The sequence below is a fragment of the Euphorbia lathyris genome, chromosome 4 (genome assembly GCF_963576675.1).
Source record: "Euphorbia lathyris chromosome 4, ddEupLath1.1, whole genome shotgun sequence".
Taxonomy (NCBI): domain Eukaryota; kingdom Viridiplantae; phylum Streptophyta; class Magnoliopsida; order Malpighiales; family Euphorbiaceae; genus Euphorbia; species Euphorbia lathyris.
This window is the reverse complement of record NC_088913.1, coordinates 37,706,782-37,729,547: the sequence shown is the minus strand read 5'-3', so window position 1 is coordinate 37,729,547 and position 22,766 is coordinate 37,706,782. Positions and strand designations below refer to the sequence as shown.

Sequence of the window (22,766 nt, the reverse complement as noted above, 5' to 3'; positions counted from 1 at the left end):
CCAAACACATTCCAATGCCAACTAAAGGCTCCAATTGTGATGAATGAATATATGTATTGCTATTTAACATTTTGAAGTTGATACTTTATCCTTTGTTTGAACAGACTTTTGACGAATTCAACTCATCTTCTCAAGAAATTTACTAAAAAAAAAAGGGCGGCCCGGTCGCATTACGTGTCCCCGCTGAGCGAGGGTCCGGGAAGGGGTCCCACCACAAGGGTGTATTGGGGGCAAGCGTTCCCTTGCCAATTTAATTGGCAAGAGGCCGCTCCTAAGACTCGAACCCGTGACCTCTGGTGACACAACAACAACGTTTTACCGTTGCGCCAAGGCTCGCCCTCTTCTCAAGAAATTTACTATACACAAGAAATATAAAGAATTAGCTGTTACAAAAATACTGATCAATGTTATAAGACCATATATTAATATTGTTCAAACTTTGAATTAACACTGATGAATCAATAACATAAGTTTGTTCAAACTTTGAATTAACACTGATGAATCAATAACATAAGTTCGAATATCGGTTCTTAAGGCTTAAACAGGATTGAAACTCAACTATATATTGCCTATAAAAGCTGAAGCACTACATAAAAATATTTGAACCATCTAAATCTCCAATCACACAATTTTCCAACAGTGGCAAACTGATTTCGACTTTTCCTTGAAACAACAGCAGAACTCATTCCAACACGAACTAAGGTCTCCGGTGATCTGGCGCTATTGAATAGGAGGTCTTCATCTATCTTAATTGCACCTTGCATAAGGTTCAAACCCTCAAGTTAGAATTGTATTCTTTTAATGTATTCAGTACGTTTTAACATAGCAGATTGGAACATTACTTGGTCCAAGCACACATAGTTAGCTCTTACAAAATACTGTTCAAACTTTTAATTAACATACTCCCAAGAAAAAAAAACTTTGAATTGACACTGACCAAATCAATAACATGAGTGCGAATGAATGGTGGTTCTCGAAAGATGATTGAAATTCAACTATACAAGCCTATAAAAGCTGAAGTGTTACACAAAATATTTGCACTATCTCAATCTCCAATTACACAATTTTCAAGTTTGACAAATTGATTTCGGATCTTTTACTTGTAGCGACACCCAAACTCATTCCAACACGAACTAACGTCTCCAGTGATCTGCCGCTATTAGCTACGAGATCTTCATCCAGCTTAATTGCACCCTGCATAAGGTTCGTTCCCTTAAGTTAGAATAGTATTCTTTTTATGTATTCAGTACGTTTTCCAAGATATATTTGTATTAGTATTCACTCATAGAAGACACAATTTAGCTGAAACAAAAGATGTTACCTTTTCAAAGACGCAAATCACTGTGCTTCCGCCGAAAGAGAAATATCCAAGCTGTAAAAACACATGGATTTGATTTTAAAAAAAATACAAACATTTTTCAAGGTTAAACACTATGGAACTATGAATAACTAACCTCATCTCCTTTCTTAACATAGTCACCCTCTTTTCTCGAAAATGTAATGCTGCCAACCATAGTTGCTCCAATTGCTACAAAAGCCACCTTAAGGAGACATGAGAAGAATGCTTTTTAGTCAATGTCATTAAATTGAGTAGTCAAATATCAATTGCTTTGAGATACGGAACATGGAGCTGATTTCTGAACATAACTAAGGACTAGAAGTATCTGAAGTTAGAAGTCATATGTGCTGCTTGCTGGGGTTTCACTTTCCTATCCCTCACAACCTTAGATAAAATTACCTGTATTTTTGGCCTTATAGGTAAGGCACTTTAATATCTTACCATGCATTACTTTAAAGAAGGTTAACAGAACAAAACATACTAATATGGATAATCAAATTGCTGGTAGTTGTTGGCTAAGTAGCTTATTAAATAGAGAAGTGTTTGAAGGAAATCAAAGAAAATGTGTCTACTTTGACCATCCGATAATCGATAAATTGAGATCGTGAACTGTTAAACCTTATACTAACACTTATGCAAACAACTAATTTGATCTAGTAACAGTGCTCCACCAACCGAATGGCTTTAGGCAAAACATCATCGTGTTTTATGGAGGCGACTCCGAAAAGACAATTTGCTAATTATTAGTATAGAACACACCAAATCAATTAAAAAAAATCCTAAGCATGATGCTGAGAATATGATGAGCCACCAAACCACTGCTTAGTAATCAACTGCGTGAAAACTAGGAACTCTGCCCTAGATAAGTAGGGTAATAGAAAATAACCTGCATAGACGACTCCAACTAGATTGGAAATACAGGTTGAGCTCACTTGACACATGAAAACGTGCCTAGTGCTACTAAACCAAAGCAGCATGCTAATGTATGAATATAGCATCAAACGTGCCGAAATTAGATTGCTTTTACAAATGACTGATTTTTATCTACACCACGGAAATAAAATTCTTGGTACATGATTGTGATGGCTTACCTTCCCAAAATCTGCAGTTGAAATTATTGATATAACTCGCTTGTTCTCTGTGAAAACATTACAATACTCACTATTGACAGCTATAGGATTAACCTGACATAATAATTAAAAAAAAGATAAACATAAGGGATATAATTTAATAATATATAGAACTGATTGAAGAATAAACCAAGCATGCTCCTTCAGTTACATTAATTCACTCACTGTGTATAAATATCCAGGCACATCCACAAATTGCTCTATGGTTCCAGAAACTGGAGAATGAAATCGGTGATAATCCTGCAGCAATGGAGATACATGGTGTGAGAAAGTTAGAAAATTTCTGGAACAAAAGAAGCACGTAGAAGGGCTTGAGCTCCAGAAAAAGCTAATTGTTTCCTCTTTACGTCCACCACCAAGCATATGTAGGTTCAAACTCCAGAACCTCCCCTGGCACATGCCACTTGGGGCAACATACTAATTGGATCAGCAACCTCCTGGGTTTACTCTTTTTCTTCCAAAAATTGCATTGCGCAATCAAGTATACATGTCATGTTTTTGCAAGATATACCTGTGGTGCCAATCGAAATATGACTAAAGATCCATCAAGAAATGTGGTAGAACTTATTTCCTTTCCCAGCAGACCTTGAATAGAAAATTTCCGGCCCTATAAATTTGCAGAAGTGATATCAAATGACTACAATACCAAAGAATCCACAAAAGAGAAAGTAGGATTTTTTTTTCGGGGGGGGGGGGGGGGGGGGGATTTAAGGAGCTAAGTTACTAATAAGAAAGTTAATTGTATCAAGATTCTTCAGGTGATTTCGCAAATTTAAAATATAGATAAACCTTGATCCAAAATCTTGTACTATCTTCGACATTTTTAAATGCTATCAGACGACAATCAGCTCCACAGACAGCAACTTCATCGTGTTCAATGGAAGCAATTGGTCTTGCACCAGCCTTTAACTCTCGTATGAAAAACTCATTGAAAGTCTGCATATTGAAGGTTAAGGAACCATTAGATATGAACAATATATGTAGGGTTCAGCAATTTTAACAAATTCTGTGCCTCCTTTCACAAGCTAGACTAAATTGAAGTTCATGAGAAGCAGTTGAGATCTGTAATGTTTCTGGAAAAGCATGGTTTCTATACCAGTAGGCATGGTAGACCATCTACATTTCTATTGTCCAGAAAAAATAAAATCAAAATAAGAAAATTTATTATGGAAACAATGTATGTAAGCTATATTTATCTACCTTAAAACTTTCCAGTGGGAGCTTGACTTCAGCTAAATTGATTTGATCCTACAACAGAAGTCAATACGATTATATTAAAGAAACATGTATACAAGTTGGCACCAAATTAGAACATAAGACTCCAAAATCAAGTTAACCAACTGACAAGATAATCATAACCAAACCAATTTCATTCTTCCCCTCGAATCACTAATAGTTTATTGAAATTAAGTAGGGTAAAATATATCCATGGCCCCTGAACCGCTACTAACGTTATGACCTTAAACTTTATTTCATGACATAAAAGTCGTTGAACTTTACAATATAGTAACATTAAAGTCCAATCAATGAAAATCCGTTCAAATAGCGAAATGTTGACTGTAAATAGGTATTTGACCAAAAATACGGTGAAGTATTCAAACTTGTCGAGGTCATTATTTCGTTAATTTTTTTAAACAAGTTTTCTTTGACTTGGACTTTTACAATAATGTAAAATTCAAGGACTTTTATGTAAGAACTGAAATTTAGGGGCCATAATGTTAGTAGCGGTATAATTTGGAGGTCATGGATGTACTTTACCCAAGTTAAATACCAAATACTGCCAACATACTGTTGTACCATATGCATCCAAGAGAAGCTCGTAAAGATGGTAAATGTCTTAAGGTGAGAGTGATAGCAGGGGACTGTAGGATCACGAGACAGAGAAATTTTGTGATGGTAGAACAAATCATAATGATGCCTGAAAGCATGACCAATTAGTGATGTTCATTTTGATAACTAATTTAGCCCTCTTCCTTTTAAATCCTATTTAAAATATCATTTCAATACATGAGTTATTTTACATATTCCTTCTCGGCAGCTAGGTTGCTGTTATTCTTTATTTACAACAGCAAAAACACAAGCAGAATGATATAAAAAAAAGATATAAATCCAGAAGCATGATATCAAGAAGCTTCCATTAGCAACTGAAACGGAAGACAAGCATAAGCAATTCAAAGAATAATAATATAATAAGACTGAGAAAATATATACTAGAATTAGTTTCAAGAATTGATGCTCTGCATAACAGAACTGCCACTAATAGCTGGAACATCAGATTCACTATTCATATGCACAGCAGTAAGCTTCCCATGTTCCATGATGCATAAACCAAACATCTTATGTACTTAGGAATTAACATAAGCATGACGAACCAAACAGTCTCAAAAGGGACAAAGGATATGTCACAATGTTAAATGATAAAGTAGAGATGATTGACCATTCCTTATAGTAAAGGATATGTCACAATGTTAAATGATAAAGTAAAGATGATTGACCATTCCTTACAGTATCCAAACTTCCTGTAAATATCTATTTTTTTTAACAAGGTCTTCTATCTTCAAAAATGGGTCACCATGATATAAATATAAACCAAACTTCAAACTTCATATCTCAGCCTTGAGCATCCTTCCTAAACTAATGCTTTTAAAGCAAGGAAAGGCGTGACAATCAACAATAACTATTTAATGATCAAGCCCTTTTTCATAACATTTAGGAAATAAAAAAAAAAGGGCAAACAATTTATTATTTCCTATGTTTTCACATATAACACCAGTCATTCCCGGTGTTATTAGAAGTAATTAGTCAATATGTTTTGTCTCCGTCAACTCTTTAGTCCTATTATATTAGAGTACATGGTCAAATTGGATTAAATTAGACTTAAAATGACAAAATTTCCCTTCAACCTATTTATAATGGTAAAACATACTACATTTCCTCTTTCATATATTTTTTCCACATAATTCTAATATCTTTAATATTAAATAATCGATTTATTAATTTCTATATAATGATATTTAATTTACCGGATAAAAAAATCGTAAATTAGAAGTAGAACTTCATAAAATTGTGAGCATGAACTTTTTATCTCTAATAAAAACCTTAGGAATAATATGAACAAAAAATATGATTTTGAAAAATTTATCAACATTCATAATAATATTTAATGTTACTTTACAGATCTTATATTGAATAATAAAGAAAATAAGAGAACAAGTAACGAATAAAATTTTATTTTTAGAACTAATATGCACAAATATAGAAATGTTAAGTGCATAGATACTGAAAAAGACTTTATTAAGAATATTTTGATTAAATTTGAAAACTAAAAGACAAGCTTTTTTTACTTATAACAAGGGCAATTTTATACTATCATACTCTTGAATGATGATAATATTAAAAAACAATGGAGGAACTAAAAAGTTGACTAATATAAAACTTAAGGACCTTAAAATGTATATATGAATTGACCAGTGTAATATGTAAAAATATAGGGACTAATAAATTGTATACCCAAGAAAAATATAACATTAAAAAATTTATTGAATGAATAACTAACCTATATCTGATATTATTCAAACGGATAAATTTAAATGAAACAAAGATATTATCCCAGGTATCCCTGCCGCGAGCATGGTTAGATAATATTTAAAATAACTCTCAATTTAAACATCCATGTCATCTAAACATTCATTATCTTCTAAGTTGGAATATCATACCTTAAAAAATTCAAGAAATTTTGGAATTTCTTTTGCAGAATCAGTAGAGTTCATTTTCCTTCCCTGCTTTTCTGACATGCTATGTAGCAATTGCTTTACCCCTACACAAAATAGGTCACCAATATAAAAGGCCGCCAAAAAATCATACTAGCTTCACGATAGCAAATCCATATTCTTAAATCAATGTTCAACTGTTCACTTAGGACCATCTTCTGAACAAGAACCATGAGGGGTAATGTTCAGTCTATGATATGGGATAGAGTTTGTACACAAATGTTTCCTTAGAAACCTGAGGAAGAGGATCATAAAGTTAATTCATGTACCTGTGCTCATAAGGCCAAGTCCTATCTTTGATTGGTAAAGAGCTCTCATTGACATCACAATCTTTCCATCAATTAATTCCTCCACTAGTCTCTTTGTTCTCCTATCAATCACCTGAAGCAACAAGCTATTAGTTTAAAGGTAATGAGCCAGGCCTATAGGCCATGGTTGTTCCCAGAAAAAGCTGCAGCTGGTTCACCTCAGATACAAAAGCAAAATTGATCCAAACAAAAAAAAAACCAGACTTCATCAGTCCCACATAATTTGCCACCTTCCAATAACAACTTTTAATAGGAAAATTCCAAATTTACTGAACATGATTATTACAACAAAAGCAATAGAAAATAAACATGAATTTCACTGATCTATAGATCTGATAATGTAACAAGAGGATACAATTGGCTGCTTGAGACAACCAATTACTTCAACACAACATCCAATCGTCATTCAATGTGTTGTATATTAGGTAAGACAATGTCCAAGCAAATCGAGGATAATGAAGGAAAGGGGAAAAGAGAGATCCACAAGAACTGAAAAAAACAATACCAGAATATGCGAAGCACTGGATCCAAAGTTTAAACCGACGTCGTATGATGAAAAGTTTGTCCATTCAGTCAATTTAAACATCCACCTAGGAAGACGTAGTTCAAACTTGCCTTTTAAATATGAACACCACAAATACTAAAACATGAGAAGAAATATATCTAGTGCTTAAAACAAACAATGCTCTTACCCATATGAAGCCTCTCTATCAGTTAGAAATCCTCCAGTCATTATTTGGTTTCCAGTCCCTTCATTGAAGCAGAGGGTCAAGTGAACCACAGTGTTTAGCCTATCAGAAACTTCAAGACTCTCGCCACAGACAGGGCAACAAGAAATAAGAGACTCTCTGCAAAATAAAACAAAACATGAAATACTACTAAGATATGTGCCAGGATTAGGAAGGTAAATAACTGACTAAATGAAAGCCAAGGTCAAACCAAAGAAATGTTCTGCATCCCCAATACTCCCAGTGGAAAAAAAAAGGACAAAAAAAAAAAGGTGAAGTAAAATAGGAAAACAAATATAGCATAGGCCTTTTATGAATAACAAATGCCTCTGATAAACATTATCAATGCAATGGCCAGCATATTCAATCAGTACCCACATCAATATCACAATTAGCATCCTTCATGCTGAGAAAGATTCAAATTATTGTTTTGAGTAGAGCTTGAAGAACAGCATATTGGAAAATAAAAGAAGAACAACCATTTTGTGCCCACAAAAACTTGGTCTTTAGGGTTGGTATAGAAGGCGTATGTGGAAAGAGTCTCAATGTGGCATGAAGAAACTGTCACGTGGATACTAAGTAACCAACAAAACCAAAAAAAAATTAATGAGACATTGAACAATTATAAAGAAGGTTATTGGGAATTTATGGCATACAGACAAAAACCATGAAGATAAACGAAGAAAATTGTCATCCACGGTCCTTAAGGCAGGATGAGAAAGAATTAAAAGTTATCTTCTAACGTTTGGACATAAATTTATGTAGGCATCAGAAAAAAGCATACAAAATTCGAGCTTACTGCCTCTAAATTTAGAGGATTTTTACTTTTCTTGTTGAATAGAAAGAAGGTCAGCCAATTCATCCATGCTCACAACACCATCCTCATTCTTGTCAGCAGCTTTAAAAAGCTCCTCTTTCTAGTAGACAAGGTAAACATAATGCTCAGAAAATTATATAAATGAAGAACTAATATAAGACAATTAGCAAGATAATTCTCCAGACTCTACCCCCAAACCCAAATCCATTGTATTGAAACATATGCAAAGCAGAACTGAAACTAGAGAAAATTGCATCAACAAGTTCCAAAATCCAATTAATCAAATACAATAAGCCAGGAATTATCTCACAGACAGAAGATTACAATCTCAAAAGTTTGGAAATTTAGATATCAGATCTGAGTCAAATTCATGGCTCTTTTTTTTTTTTTGTAGAAAATACCATCAATTAAACAAAGAATTAAGATACAAAAGTAACTGTGTCCAACCTTAACAACTGCGACTTGATTGCCAAAAGCCTTAATTAAGTCGGAGAACTCAGAGAATGAAAGTTGCCCATCTTCATTGTAATCCTACGCATGGTACAAGGATTAGAAATAAAAAAAAGTAAGAAGTATTCATGTATTATTCAAGAAATATTTATGCTTTTCCTTCTAGTCAATGAAAATATAAATAATAATCTTAAAAATCAGTTTTTGCTCATCATCCATTATTCAAAAATTCAGGGAAATGTCGCATCATCGAAGAGGCTTGGAGGAGGTGAAGGCGTTGGGATATTACAGGCTTAAATAGATAATGTCATGTTTATGTTGAACTCTCAACATTATATATATATATATATATATATATATAGAGAGAGAGAGAGAGAGAGAGAGTTTAAAAGGTTAAACTTGTTAATCCATTTGCTTGACCTATCAGAACATCTTCCTAAATGAAGCGAGCTTGATATGACAAATTAAACAATAAATTTAGGACCAATTGCAAAAAACAGTTGGTTCTATAGAAAATTTTCAACATTTAACGACTACAATTCAATCACACAAACATACAAACAAATAATAATAATAGAGTAAAATGAAATAAAGCCATGCAAGTTTGCATTTGACAATCTGACCCCTATGGTTTCATCCTAGTTCAAATATTTTCCATCCCTCTAAACAAGTTTCTGATCTCTATCTCCTACACCCTTAATTTTGCTTCCTGTGAAATAGATAACATCTCCGAAAACATTATTAAAATTCTGAATAACCATGGTTGGCAACAAGATATAAAATGTAAATCATACCACAATTGACAAGATGCGTCTTGCAAAACTTTTCTCTGTTTCAATTGGATCCTGTCAATATTTAAAATAAAGCTCACAATTATTCAGGTCTCAACAACTGAATTGAATTGTAAGTTGCTAATTAGACACACCTCAACAGAGCATGAAAGGGAAATTTTCCCCACAACACCAGATGAAGAAGGATCAAAGAGATCAAAAATCTCAAAGTCCGAATCTGAATCCTGAAAAAAAAAAAAAAAAAAAAGAAAGAACATGAATGTAGTAGTAGTTAAAATGTGTATATAAGCAGATGTAAAAGTCTACACTAGGCATGAAAATCATGCCAAACCAGGAATATACTTAGCTATCAGTAAGCTCATGCAAAAAGGACAATAATATTTCTAAACAACAAAAGCAAAGGAACAGAGAATAATCTTATGACATGCAATCATTTTGTACTGAAATAATTTTTGGAACCATGCATATCCATGTCGTGATACAGCTTAAAGGAATTTCATATGGCAGAATAGTACGGCTTATCTTGGGCCTATCTTTCACTAGCTAAGATTTTTTGCAAGTATCCTTCTAATTGAGCTGACCCTCGCTCAGCGGGGACGCGTAATGCGACCGGGCCGCCCTTTTTTTTTTTTTTTATCCTTCTAATTGAGCTCAATTGAAGCACTTAAACAAGTGCCCAAAAGTTTGACTCAAATGCAAAGCTAATTTCTTCTGGAGTCCACTTTCAGAATATGTTTCAAAGTGCTTTTAGTCAGTCTACTCTTATTTATTTTCAAGTTTCTTTGCAGTGTTGATAAAGGAAAAAATATATTTAGTGTTAGTATTGCAGGTTTTCTGACCATATCCTGAATACTGATATAATTTACAGATCTTTAGGAATAAAAACATCACGTTACAATCATGAGTGTAACATTATTCATCATAATTGACGTTTCCAGCCCATCTAGAGAGATGACACTGAAAAAAAGACAGACAAAGTGCAGGACAAAGCAAGTTTTCTTATGCCAAATATATAAGTTAGCCACTTACAAGTGATGATCTTCTTGTGAATTGACTTTCAACTTCAAGTTAATTTACTTACAGTATAGTAAATTACTTGGATACCCCCAATACACCCTTGTGGTGGGACCCCTCCCCGGACCCTCGCTCAGCGGGGACGCGTAATGCGACCGGGCCGCCCTTTTTTTTTTTTTATAGTAAATTACTTGGATAATCCAAATTGTATATAAAAAATCTAAAATAATTAATCAAACCATTTCGAAGTGGGATTTTGTCAAAACATAATTCAGATAAAATTTTGACAATTCTTTTGTTTGAAATCAGCATTGGACCACTTTGTCTAGCCTTTCTTCACCACATAGCTTAAGACAAAATATGAAACTAGGAACCAATGAAAAGAGTTACATATTCAAATACTTTTCCGGGAAAGCCTTTTAAGTACAAGTAGCTCACCTGTGTTAGAAATTCAAATAGATCAATCTCACAGTAACCTATGAGGTTATTCTTCTTTACTCTATTTGTCTGCACCACAAAAATAATTTATTTCTTAATTCAAGCTCAAGGAAATTTTGCAAATTGGTGTTAGCTATGCTTACCTCAATTACAGAGATCCTAGCAACATGAGGCCCATTTCTATCCAACAGAAGTTTCTTTTGCTGTCAAGAAACATGAGCATGAATTTCATATGTGCATGCAGTCAGTAAGAATTACTTAACCTTGCAAGTGCTTGATTTCGGTCAAACAATATATATAAAACTGTAGCAACACAAAGCACATGCTAAAAAAAATGCTAGAAGATAGAAGCATCTCTTGCAACAAAGCCTGCAATTACATAGAGAACAAAACAAATCAAGTTATTTTTTACTTTGACCATTGACAATCTTAGGAGATTTTAACATATCCTCAATATGAATTGACTGAAGGAAACAAAATGAGTTAGTGTAGACTCTAGAAGAAGCATACAACATCAAACCTTTGGAGTATAAATTCATTTGTGTCGTTATTACCAGTTTCTGAAACAGATGTTCAAAACATTTACTTCACCAGTTTTTTTCCGTAATAAGCAAACTAGGAAGTCGGACAGCTACTGGTACTGCTATTACATCCATTCATGGCTAGATGCAGTTAGTCAAGCGGCTACAACATGTTTCACTAAAGAGCTAGTCTATCTGGAAGCAGCATAAACCATTGCAGAAATGGGTGGATAAAAATGAGAAAGCATATATCAAATGAACCTCGAAACATCCAAATCACGAAATGCACAGCCTCTTCCTATGAGCCATAAATTGAGCTAAAATGTAATGAGCAAGGAAGAAAGGACGGAAGAAGAAATACACAATTTGAAGTTAAATGATCTATCCGAAACAAAACTTGCAAAATAACTGCACATTTTGAAGTTAAATGATCAGCTTAAAAGACATCTTTTCTAACAGTTCGGTCCCTTTTATTTACACATAACTGCACATTTAGCCGCAGTACATATTCCAATAATCACACTAATGGAATATTGTAGAACTATTAGTACAGAATTACATTAATGGCTAACTGCAGTATATGAACTGACTGAATAACTATTATCTATTTCACTTCCAAACTACTATGACATCATACATTAAAAGGATAATCAAATAAGTTCGTAGCTATTTTGCAGATAACTACCCCAAGTAATTGCTTCACAAGGGTGAATGGATTTATATCGCCTACTTCTCACTTCCTATAAATGTGAAATAAACAAATAGAGACCAAGTCAATGTGATAAACATATAAGTTGCCAATATTTGTCAATGAAAAGAAACTATATGTTTTGCAATCCCTACCTTTTTTGTTAATGTTATGGTGCTTATGTTGGTGGCCCAGAAAATTAAAATGACAAATTGCAAATATATTTTCTAGCACCGAAACCGTAGAATCTAACAAATGCATAAAAACACAATTTATTGCTCGAAAACCATACAATGAAGGCAGAACAGAAGAAATTGTAATTAACTATGTGACATGCAATATGGATTATCCAATTCAATTAACAAGATAATTAAAAAGATGGAACTTCAAATTATCAAAAGAAGAAAAAGACGGATAACTACAGGGAGCACAATAAAGGTATTGGGTAAAGTACTCACTGAGTTCCAAACGGGCTTTTCAGTCCTGCAGCACAAATAAAAACGAATAAGATAAATTAAACACTTATACAAGTTAAAGAAGAGGCGACTGGTATGTAACAGAACACCCGCCAGATACTGAAAAGTTAACATTACAGTATTTGCAGGAAGTATAATTTTAAAGATTAAGGTCATAAAGTAACCTGTATATCAAATTACAGAAACATAATATATCAGGCAGACAAGAACAATCCTGATATTACTTTGAAGTCAATTGATTGTACAGAAATTAACGTGTTAAGATCATAGCACAAAACGTAATGCACCTCTAAGAGAAATACTACACCCATCGAGTCTGGATCAGCCATCTAGAAAAAATTATTTAGTACGGAAGTATGTTCCCACCAGAAACAATTTAGTTTAGATTACGCAAATGGAAAGTCCATGGAAGGTATCTATAGTAGGAGCAAAAACAATAATTTCAGCCCACCGCTTAGGACTGAGAAATTAATGAATGGGAAAAAGAGAGCGCAAGTGCATTCCAGTCAATAATTTCTCCTGAACAAGAAAAGGACGCCGTCTATGCTTGAGACTTTCTAGCAGGACCAACACCTATGTGGTCGAGCTGCAATTAATATACAATAGCTTCTGTATCGTACGATCTTTGTTCTTCCTTAATTACATGATTGTGGTGGGACCATTAATGCATGCGAGATGGGGAGCACCAGCTCCGAATCACAAAAGAAAATCAATGAAACGAACTATTATATACCGTAAATGTAAGCTAATCTCCAGAGAAACGAACTATTATATACTGATCAAATAGAAGACTGTAGAATCTGAATTGAAATTTATTCCATCACACAAAGCAGAAAATGCTTAACTGATCAGAAATCTCAGTGCGGAAAGTCTGCTCTCCAACGGAAACACAAGCCATCCATTTGTCTTTGAACTTCATCTCCGCCTGTATCCAGCAATTTCCAGCTCAGTACATATTGATATTTCAACGGAAAAAAAAAGAACTACAGTCCCTTGCTTCATATCAAAAATGAAAAAATCGAAACAAATACAACATACACTAATAAGTGTGAGGAGCGCAATTCCGGCGAAATCCTCAGCAGTGGCGAGTTTGAGCACATAACCACCACCGGAGCCAGAGCCATTTCCATGAGAACGACGGAAAATACGACGGAGACCGTGGAGGTGGAGTTTCTGCTTCAATCTTGCACGACGAGACCCTTCCGCTGCTTCAGGTGAATCTTTAGAGGTTGAATGACCCATTTTTCTATAGCTTTCTCTGAAACGTCGTCTGTACTCTGGTTCAGGAAGGTGACTTTTGGTGTGACTTCGGAATGAATCGGAAAGAATACCTTTTGATTCGGGACAAATCGAAAAGACGAAGAAAAGGTTAGGTAATAACCACTCGCCTCAAGCCAGGTCCCACTCAGTAATATTCAACAGATTGCCACGTATTCAGAATTATAATTTTTTCGCATTTTTTTATTTATTTTGTGAAGTGGAAAAATCCAAATACTGTTTTTTTTATAAAGAAAAATCCAAATACTTACTCGTCAATAGAAGTCCTCAATAATGATATTTAATTTATTTTTATTTTTTTGAGGAAATTATGTTATTTTTTAAGAGGATATTTTAATTATTTGAATTGTATTAGTTATACAGTGAGTTTCTTTCCTTAGAAAATGTTTCAAATTGATATAATTTTAATATTTTAAAATAATATGTGTACTTTTTTTTATATTTTGCATTACTTTTAAAACAAATTCTACTTATTTATTTATTTTTAAAAAAGAAAATTTATTCCCTACCAAAAAAAAAGAAAATTTATTGATAAGAAAGCAAAGCATTGAAAACAAAAGAACGCAGATTAAAAATCAGACCTCTCAATTAAAAAAAGAACCAGCTGTTTTAGTTAACATATAGATAGAATAGCAAAACTTCGACAACATTTTCCTAAGTTGTTTAGGGTCCGTTTTTTTATCTGCTGTTTGCTGTTACTGTTTGCTGTTTCCTATTACGGTTTGCTGTTTGCTGTTTGAAAAGGCTGCTGTTCCAAAAAGCAGGGATTCCCTGCTTTTATAAAAAGCTACTTTTCGGCTCCAAAAGACAAACAGGAGGTGTCTAACCAAACACCTTAAACTCTCATTTTCAAAGTGAAAAGGCAAACAGTAGGTGGAAAAGCAGCTACCAAACACCCCCTTAGTGTAGACTTACAATCGACAAAAGTAAAACCTAATAAAGAAATAAAAGGAGCATCGAGGGTGATTTTATAATTACATTGATCATCCTTGTTGTTTAATCCAGCTCAAAGTTTTATGGCAAGACAAATTTTCTACAGTTAAAGCTTCCTCAGAACCTGCTACTTCACCGTTATGACAAGCAAGAAAGAAGACAAGTTTTCTATAGTTAAAGCATCCTCAGGATCCGCTACTTCACCATTACAACAAGCAAGAAAGGAGTCTATGGATTCTCAGACCACCACAACGAAATCAACAAACTGATCATCATTGAAGAGGGTCATCAAAATTAGCTCTTAGAGACCCGACAGGTGGAGGCGACCAACGAGATGAAGTAGTGTTAGACGGAGCTTGGGACAAAATATCCAACACTAGAGCTTGTTTCCACTTGGACAAAAAAGTTATCACATTATTGAATAAAATAGGAGCGCATTGATTCCACACCAAGTTGTTACGATTAGTACAAAGCGACCAATAAAGCATCGTTACGATTCCAATTAGTCCTATTAAAAGAACGCAAAAAGTGAACCCAAATTTTGAAAAACATGTGGCGAGTGAATTGATATCCTCAATAACAGAATAACTCCATAAAAGACGGGCTTTTGGATAATCAACAAGGACATGAAACTCGTCCTCAATTACAGTAGAGCACCACGGGAAATAGTCACTAATTGGCATATGGCGAGACTTGAGTGACGTCATACCAGGCAAACAACCTGCCAAAGCACGCCACACTAAGTTCTTCGTCTTTTGTGGAATACCGAGATTCCAAACTCAGTTCCACATACCATAAACAAATTGAACTGTGTATGTAACTTATTTTTTTTAATCGATCGATTAAAGGACTGTATTTTGCGTAAGTTGATAAGACTAACATGATATTTTATACAAATTGAAAAGGTTATGAGAATATTTTAAAAGTTTGGAAGATCAATCAAATTTTTAAATCAAATTCAAAAGACAATATTAAGGGGTAATAAAAATTTAAAATTTGTAGATGTTATAGTAATAAGACCGAATATATGATTCCAATAATAAAATGATGAGAATAAAAATAATAGTATCTCACTATCCACAAAATATCAATGTGGAAAGAGAATTGATATCTTTAAAATTGTAAAAGAAGAAATTATATTAAAGTTGAGTCTCTGTTGACCATTTTTTTTAAAGTGAGTCTTTCATATCAAATGGATAACCCGGTATTGTGGATCATTTCCCCTTTTTATATTTTTGTTAGTTTATAATATATATTAATTTCTTCAAAAAATCATAATATAAGTATATTTTAATATTATTATAAACTAATAATAAAAAAGATTTATTGTATGAGAGCAATTGCTTAGTATAATATCAATTTCTCTTGTAAAAGGGTGGTCCAAATTATCATGATAACATTGACGAGTAGTACCATGGAGGCGTGGACCAAAAATGAATATTCCAATTTTCTTTTACTTTTTCTTTGTCTCAATTGTATTGTCTTGTCTCCAAATATTATCACAACATTGACCACCACAACACCAAATTATTGATATTTATCTTCTCTTTGAATATAACTTCAATTAGAATTACTGTGAAAGAGAAACATTATGAATTCCTTAACTTTTAATTTTTATTTATTAATTTCTGTTTTTTAATTTTATATAATAAATGCTCAATCAATTCTAAATATACATGTTCAGTTTCTAACTAATTAGACAGACATCAAACGCAATGACGTGTCAAAACCGGTAAATGATTTGCCTCAATCAGTTTAATAAATGAATCAATCCAACCCAATCCATTTAATAGATGGGTTGAAACAATCCATTTACATATAGTTGACATGATCCGACCCATTTATTAAATGAGTTACATGGTTGATTCATTTAACCCAATTCACAGATCTAATTAAAAATTAAAAAAATATATATATATATATATATATATAATAAGTCAGTCTAAAAACAAAACAAAAAAACCTTTGCAATTCTTCAGAATTCTAAAAATTTGGAATTCTAGATTCTGGAATTCCAGAAAACTGAAATTCTAGATTCTACAATTTTAGAATTTCGGAATTCTAAAATTCCAGTGGGATTCTAGATTCTAAAATTCCAGATTTCTAATTTTTTTAAAAATATTAGAATTCTATAATTTTGGAATTCCAGAATTTTAAATTTTCAGATAACACTAGAACTCTAGATTCTGAAATTAATTTTAGTATTTTCTGGAACGATAAAATTCTAGAAAATTCTAAAATTCCAAAAAAATGGAATTCCTGAATTTTAGAATTCTAAAATTTCCGAAAATATTAAAATTCTTGAATTCTAAAATTTCAGAAATTACTGAAATTCCAGATTTTGAAATTCTAAAATTCTAGTAAATACTGAAATTTTAGAATTCTGGATTTTTAAATTCTCAAATTTTGGAATTCAAAGAATTTTGGACTTCTGGATTTCTAGATTTTGGAATTCTAGATTTTGAAATTCCATAATTCTGAAATTCTAGATTCTGAAATTCAAGAATTCTGGAATTCTATAATTATAGATTATGAAATTCTAGAATTCTGGAAATTTGGAATTCTACAATTCTTGATTTCTAGATTCTGGAATTCTAGATTTTAGAATTTTCAAATTCTAGATTTTAGAATTCTAGAATTCTGGAATTTCAAAAACGAAAAGAAAAGTAGTAGGAGGAAAATCTTCTGCATTTTAATCGTGTTAAGAGATTTGTCCCGAATTTGCTAAGGGTAGAAACCGCAATTTATTTTTAGGACAAAAAAACCACAGGTATAATTTACGAAAACGTGTAACCATAGACTTTTTTTTAACCCTTGATTTTATCACCTTAAATTTTATATAAATTCAAGTTTCCATTTTTCACGTTCTTTAGTTGTCATTTTTCATGTTTTTTGTTTTTTTTTTTTTGTTCATGTTTCACAAATTATTAAATGTGTTAATGGGCCAATCCAACTAAATTCACAACCCAACCCATTTATTATATGGATTAGATGAATTGATCCAATCACGACCCAATTTATAAATGGATCAACTCAACCTATTTATTAAATGGATTATGACCCATTCTGATACCTTTAAAACACATTAAAAAAAATACATACATTAATCTGTATGTAACATAATCTTTTACAGTTTGATTTTGTTTAAGACCTAATACATCACCAGCTCTCTGAATTTGTCCATAATAGCAGATTGGCTCCCTAAAATTTGCAAGAAGCTCCTTGAACTTGATTATTTCGAATCACCAACTCCCTGAACTTGTCCATAAAACTAGATTAGCTCCATGAATTTTATAAGTGTCTCACCAACTCCTTAAACTTGCTTATTCGATAACAACTAGATAAAAAAAAAACATAATACTAACTCTCAATCCTCATCCATTCGATCTCTCAAACCTACAACACTGACTCTTATAATAGGTTGAAAGATAGGAGAAGAGAAAAAAAATTACATCTCGAATAGATGAAAGTATTTTTAGAATTTAGGTTTAATAGGTTTTTTGTATTTAGTTGTTACGGAATAAGCAAGTTTAGTGAGTTTGTGAGGCACTTATAAAGTTCAAGGAGTTAATCTACTTTTATTGACAAGTTCAAGGAGTTGATGATACAGAATAATCAAGTTCAAGGAGCTTGTGAGATATTTGCAAAGTTTAGGGAGCCACGAAAGGACGAAAACGACTACAAAGAGCAAAAAAAAAAACAATAAACAAAATAAACAAAATAAAACATATATTTATTGAAAATCCAAATCCGCAGAAGAGCATCTGCAATCCAATCTTCATCATTTAGATCCTTCCGAATATTCGGATCTTGCAACCACATATATAGATCTATTGATAAAATAAATTGTTTCTACTCTTACTAACTCCGAAAAAGGTATAAATAAAAGAATAATAGAGAGCATGTATAATTCAGATAGATAAAAAAATCTGAAAAAATATATGAACACCAACTAAAAAGAAAATAACAAATAGAAAAAACACAGAAAATCTAGCCCGATCAAAGGAGGAAGATGAAAGACAAACTTCATTCTTCCTCAAATTAGAACCACACAGTTTGAAGATGAGACTTTAATTTAGGAAGAGAATAGAAAAAGAGTAGAAAAGGAAATTGAAATAGTGATTCACGAAATAATTTGTTAAAACTAAGATTTTTTTTTTTTAGAAGAATTAAAACTAAGATTTAATAGGTATGTTGTTGGAATTTTATATTTCCCCCTGCTTAGGATTAAGTATGTGTGATTATTATTATTGTCATTCCAAAGAAAGTATGTATGACTGTTAGCGTTATTTTGCGAGTAACGCTAATTTTCAATCTTGTCATGTGTGGTTAGAGTGCGTGCGTGTCAGAGAAATTATTTCTCAATTATTTGGATGGTTAAATTTATGGAATTACGCGTCAAAACTTGAAATCTAAACGAGGCGATTGGCGAGGGACACAAGGATTGAAAAAGTCCATCTTGGACCTCTAGCGTAGACATAGAAACTTTGCTAGATAAATTATTTTTTATTTAAGCTAACGCGAGTAAATTAAAGACGGGTAAAATAAAGAAGTTAAAAGTGCGATATTGACACATGAAAAATTGGTATTTTATTGATATGAATAAATATTTGAATACATATGTTCAAAGTAAAATAATAATAAAAAAAAGAAATTGATTACAATTGAATTAATTCTATACTAAACATATAGATTAGTCAATTGAATTGGAAAACAAATCACTACATAATTGAAATGTAATAACAAATAAAATTGAAATTCAACGACAAACTCGAAGCCACAATAGCTATCCCGATTGGGCGTTGAATTTTGGTGTCGGCGTGAAGTTCTCGGAGCACCGCGGTTGGCTGGCATGAGCGGAATTAATCTAAAAAATTTCTGACTTGTAGTAGGCAAGCATGAGGCAGATTTGACCTTCAACTTTGGAGGGACCGTATGAATGCTTACGAATACAGAATTGGGCGAATCAAAAGGCTAAATTTAATTCTGAAAAGTCAAGAACAAACATGTAGAAGGGATCGAAGACTAAAACGAACTTTAAATAGATGAAAACGGGTTTAGAAAATCATTGGATGAATTATGCTAAAAAGCTGGAAACAAAATGTCTAAAACGATTGGGTGTGCAAAGATTGGCTTGTAAATAGAGTTTTCGAACGCGGAATTAGGTGAATCAAAAAGCTAAATATAACTTCAGGAAGTCAGAAACAAATATGTAGAAGAAATCAAAAGCAAAAAAATGACTCTAAATAGATAAATTGGGCTTGAAAAATAACTGGACAAATCTGAAAAAATTAATTTAGAAAGCTCATGAATTGAAAACTTGAGACTTAGGAATGCTAAATTGAATTGAAAAAAACTTGAAAAGAGGCTATTAAAACTTGAATTGAAGCTAAAGCAAGCTAAAAGAAGGAATTAACACTAGAAAAAAATGAGAACAAATAAGAACTCAAAATCTAGGATTAAGAACTAAGCATTAGAGTTTTGAGAGGGGTTTTGTGTGTTGAATGAGTGATTTTTTATGAAGGATTTGAGGTCTATTTATAGTATTTTGGGTAGGTTTTATTATAAATAAATCCCTAATTTCTCTCCACTAACCTTAATTTCAATTTATTTAGTTGCTAGTGGGTGGTTAAGTTAGGTAGAGTAAGTGGGTAGTTAAGTTGGTTAGAGTAAAAGTAGGGTTAGCAACCAACTTAACTAACTCTTTAGGCATGGGCCTTACTTCCCAGCCTTATTTCTCATTACATATCGACATCAATTAAGCCCATAAACATATCACAGATTCCTTTGGATGTCTAGTTTCCAGAACACTCAACCTCATGTGAAAATTCATCTGTTTGATACCTCAAATGGTCTGTTGAAGTGACGTTGGTACGGCAGACACATACTCTAACTTCCGAAGCTTATTTCTCTCTCCATATGGACCCAAATTAAGCCCAAGAACACATCACATATTCTTTGGAATGTCTAGTTTCTGGAACACTAGGCCTTTGGAAAGAATTCATCTGTTTGATACCTCAAATGATCCATGGAAGTGATGTTGGTGCTACTGGAAAGAGGGTCATATTTGATCTTTTTCTTTAATTTTCTTTTATATAATTTATATTATTTACAACCTTAGTCTAAAAACTACATATAAGCTATTATTCATATGCATAAATAAAATTTATTTATTGGGCCCACAATTACCCCCCTCTTTTGTGTATAAATTGATTAGGATTGAAAATTTGCACACAAAAGGATGCAATTAGGATTTTTAAACCAAATTTCTTTTCTCTTTTTTTTTCTTTTATAGTTTTTTTCCCTTTTTCTTATTTTTGCTGATTTTTTCTTGAAAAATGTCCTTATTGTGCCGACAAAAATACCGACTTATTTTGGCCACGAATGGTTCTACAGGCTATATTGTAAGTACACAATCATGTTATTGCCTCATATAATAAGATGCTTAATAACATTTCTATAAGCGAGATGCGAAGATGCTTAATAACATTTCTATAAGCGAGATGAGAGTTTCCATGTCGATGATCTTATTTTCATGACTTTCTTTCCATATAATAAAAAGTAATTGTAAACCAGAGTCTAAATAAATAAACAAGGTTAACAAGTAGAAACCTCACGACTTATTTGAATGGTAGAAAAATTGAAGTAGAATGATGACACATAGAATCATGGATTGCAAAATTGATCTTTTGTTCGAGTTAGCAAACTCCATAGTGATCACAGATTCTGGAAAAACATGAGTTGCTGGAAGAATCGTTGGAGGTATTTCTGGGGTGGATTCTCGATTAATCTCTTGATCTTGACTGCCCCCCAAACCATGATCATAGAAGTTTTATTCATCCCAACTCACTTGAGAATTGCAGTCGTAGAAAATGTCTTCATTATTTTCCTGAGTTTCTGAAGCCGTTTCTTCTTTAATATCAAAATTCTCCATAAGATCTTCTGATTTTAAAGACTTCACAAGAATGGAAGATTCTTCTAGAATAAATTATTATTGAACCTCTTCCGGCTGGATGCCCCCCGAGTTGGATACCTCTTCCTTTTAACTAGATTCTGAATCATAGCTCCAAGAAACATCTTCCTCATCTTCTTGAATTTCTACAGATGCTTTATGGATCCCTCCCAAGTTAGAAGTGCTTGATGGGTCATCATCCTCCTGCCGAATTGAGGTCATGAGATATATCTTCCTCCTCTTCTCGGGCTTGTACAGCTGTCTTCTTGTTCACGTCAGGACTCTATGAAAATTCCATTGACTTTGGGGGATTTGCATCTATAGGGAATACTTCTAGAGTGAGTTCTTGCTGAATTGCTTCCTCTTTGCTGCCCTCCAAATCAAGATAACTAGACACGACATCATCCTCTTCGATGGATTCTGAAACATAGCTCCTAGAAACACCTCCTTCATCTTCTTGAATTTCTATAGGTGCTTTGTGGATGCCCCCCCGAATCAAGATCATTGGAAACATCATCATCCTCTTGCCTGGACTCAGAATCATAGTCGCGGGGATCATCTTCATCCTTTTGACTTTCCATTGTTGCCTCATTATTAGGAATCTTTCTTGTTTTTAGAGGAGTTGGGTGTGTGGGAGATGCCTCTAACTTCGTATTGTGATGCAATTGGATACCCTCCAAATAGCTTTCAATGCAGGCTCCTAGAGAAGCTACTACATTATTCGCTTGTTTCTTAAGTTGATCCATTCTTTGTTGATATTCATCGTCCTCTGATTGCTTCTCCTCTATAAGTAATGATTCGATTTCTCCATCGTCTTTAACGACTTGGACTGCTTCCACATCTACAACATGACTAGAATCCTCGAAAGAATTTTGGTGGTAGCTCATATTAGAGCACGCAACATTTTCATAGGTCTTATGCTCAACTAGAGCCATGACCGTACTTCTTTCAAAGCAAGATTGCAGACAAGGACGATGAAAATGGAGGTTTTCGTCCCTATAATTACAAATATAACTATTTCGACAATAAGGATTGCTCATCCATAGATGCTCCCATATTTCAACATAATAAGGACCATGTGGATTTTTATGGGACTCCTGGACTTGCTCCATATAGCAGCCATATTGATCATC

General features: G+C 33.1%; 1 protein-coding gene across 2 annotated transcripts; it reads right to left on the bottom strand.

The window, feature by feature from the left end:
• Nucleotides 1-879: 879 nt before the first annotated feature.
• On the bottom strand, nt 880-13,802 carry LOC136226195 (phosphatidylserine decarboxylase proenzyme 2-like). 2 transcript variants are annotated; one of them, XM_066014544.1, is made up of 21 exons: nt 13,509-13,802; nt 13,316-13,395; nt 12,453-12,477; nt 10,929-10,988; nt 10,786-10,854; nt 9,468-9,557; nt 9,337-9,387; nt 8,540-8,623; nt 8,101-8,192; nt 7,240-7,395; nt 7,053-7,137; nt 6,509-6,620; nt 6,186-6,286; nt 3,670-3,717; nt 3,259-3,405; nt 2,981-3,076; nt 2,635-2,709; nt 2,431-2,523; nt 1,455-1,541; nt 1,322-1,372; nt 880-1,194 (listed from the first exon to the last, which is right to left on the bottom strand). In XM_066014544.1, exons 1-21 carry the CDS (start codon nt 13,710-13,712, stop codon nt 1,057-1,059), a joined length of 1,944 nt encoding a protein of 647 aa, XP_065870616.1. In that variant the 5' UTR covers nt 13,713-13,802; the 3' UTR covers nt 880-1,056. The 2 variants fall into 2 exon arrangements, with proteins under 2 accessions (XP_065870616.1, XP_065870617.1); XM_066014545.1 differs by lacking the exon at nt 3,670-3,717.
• Between the last annotated feature and the right edge of the window lie 8,964 nt (nt 13,803-22,766).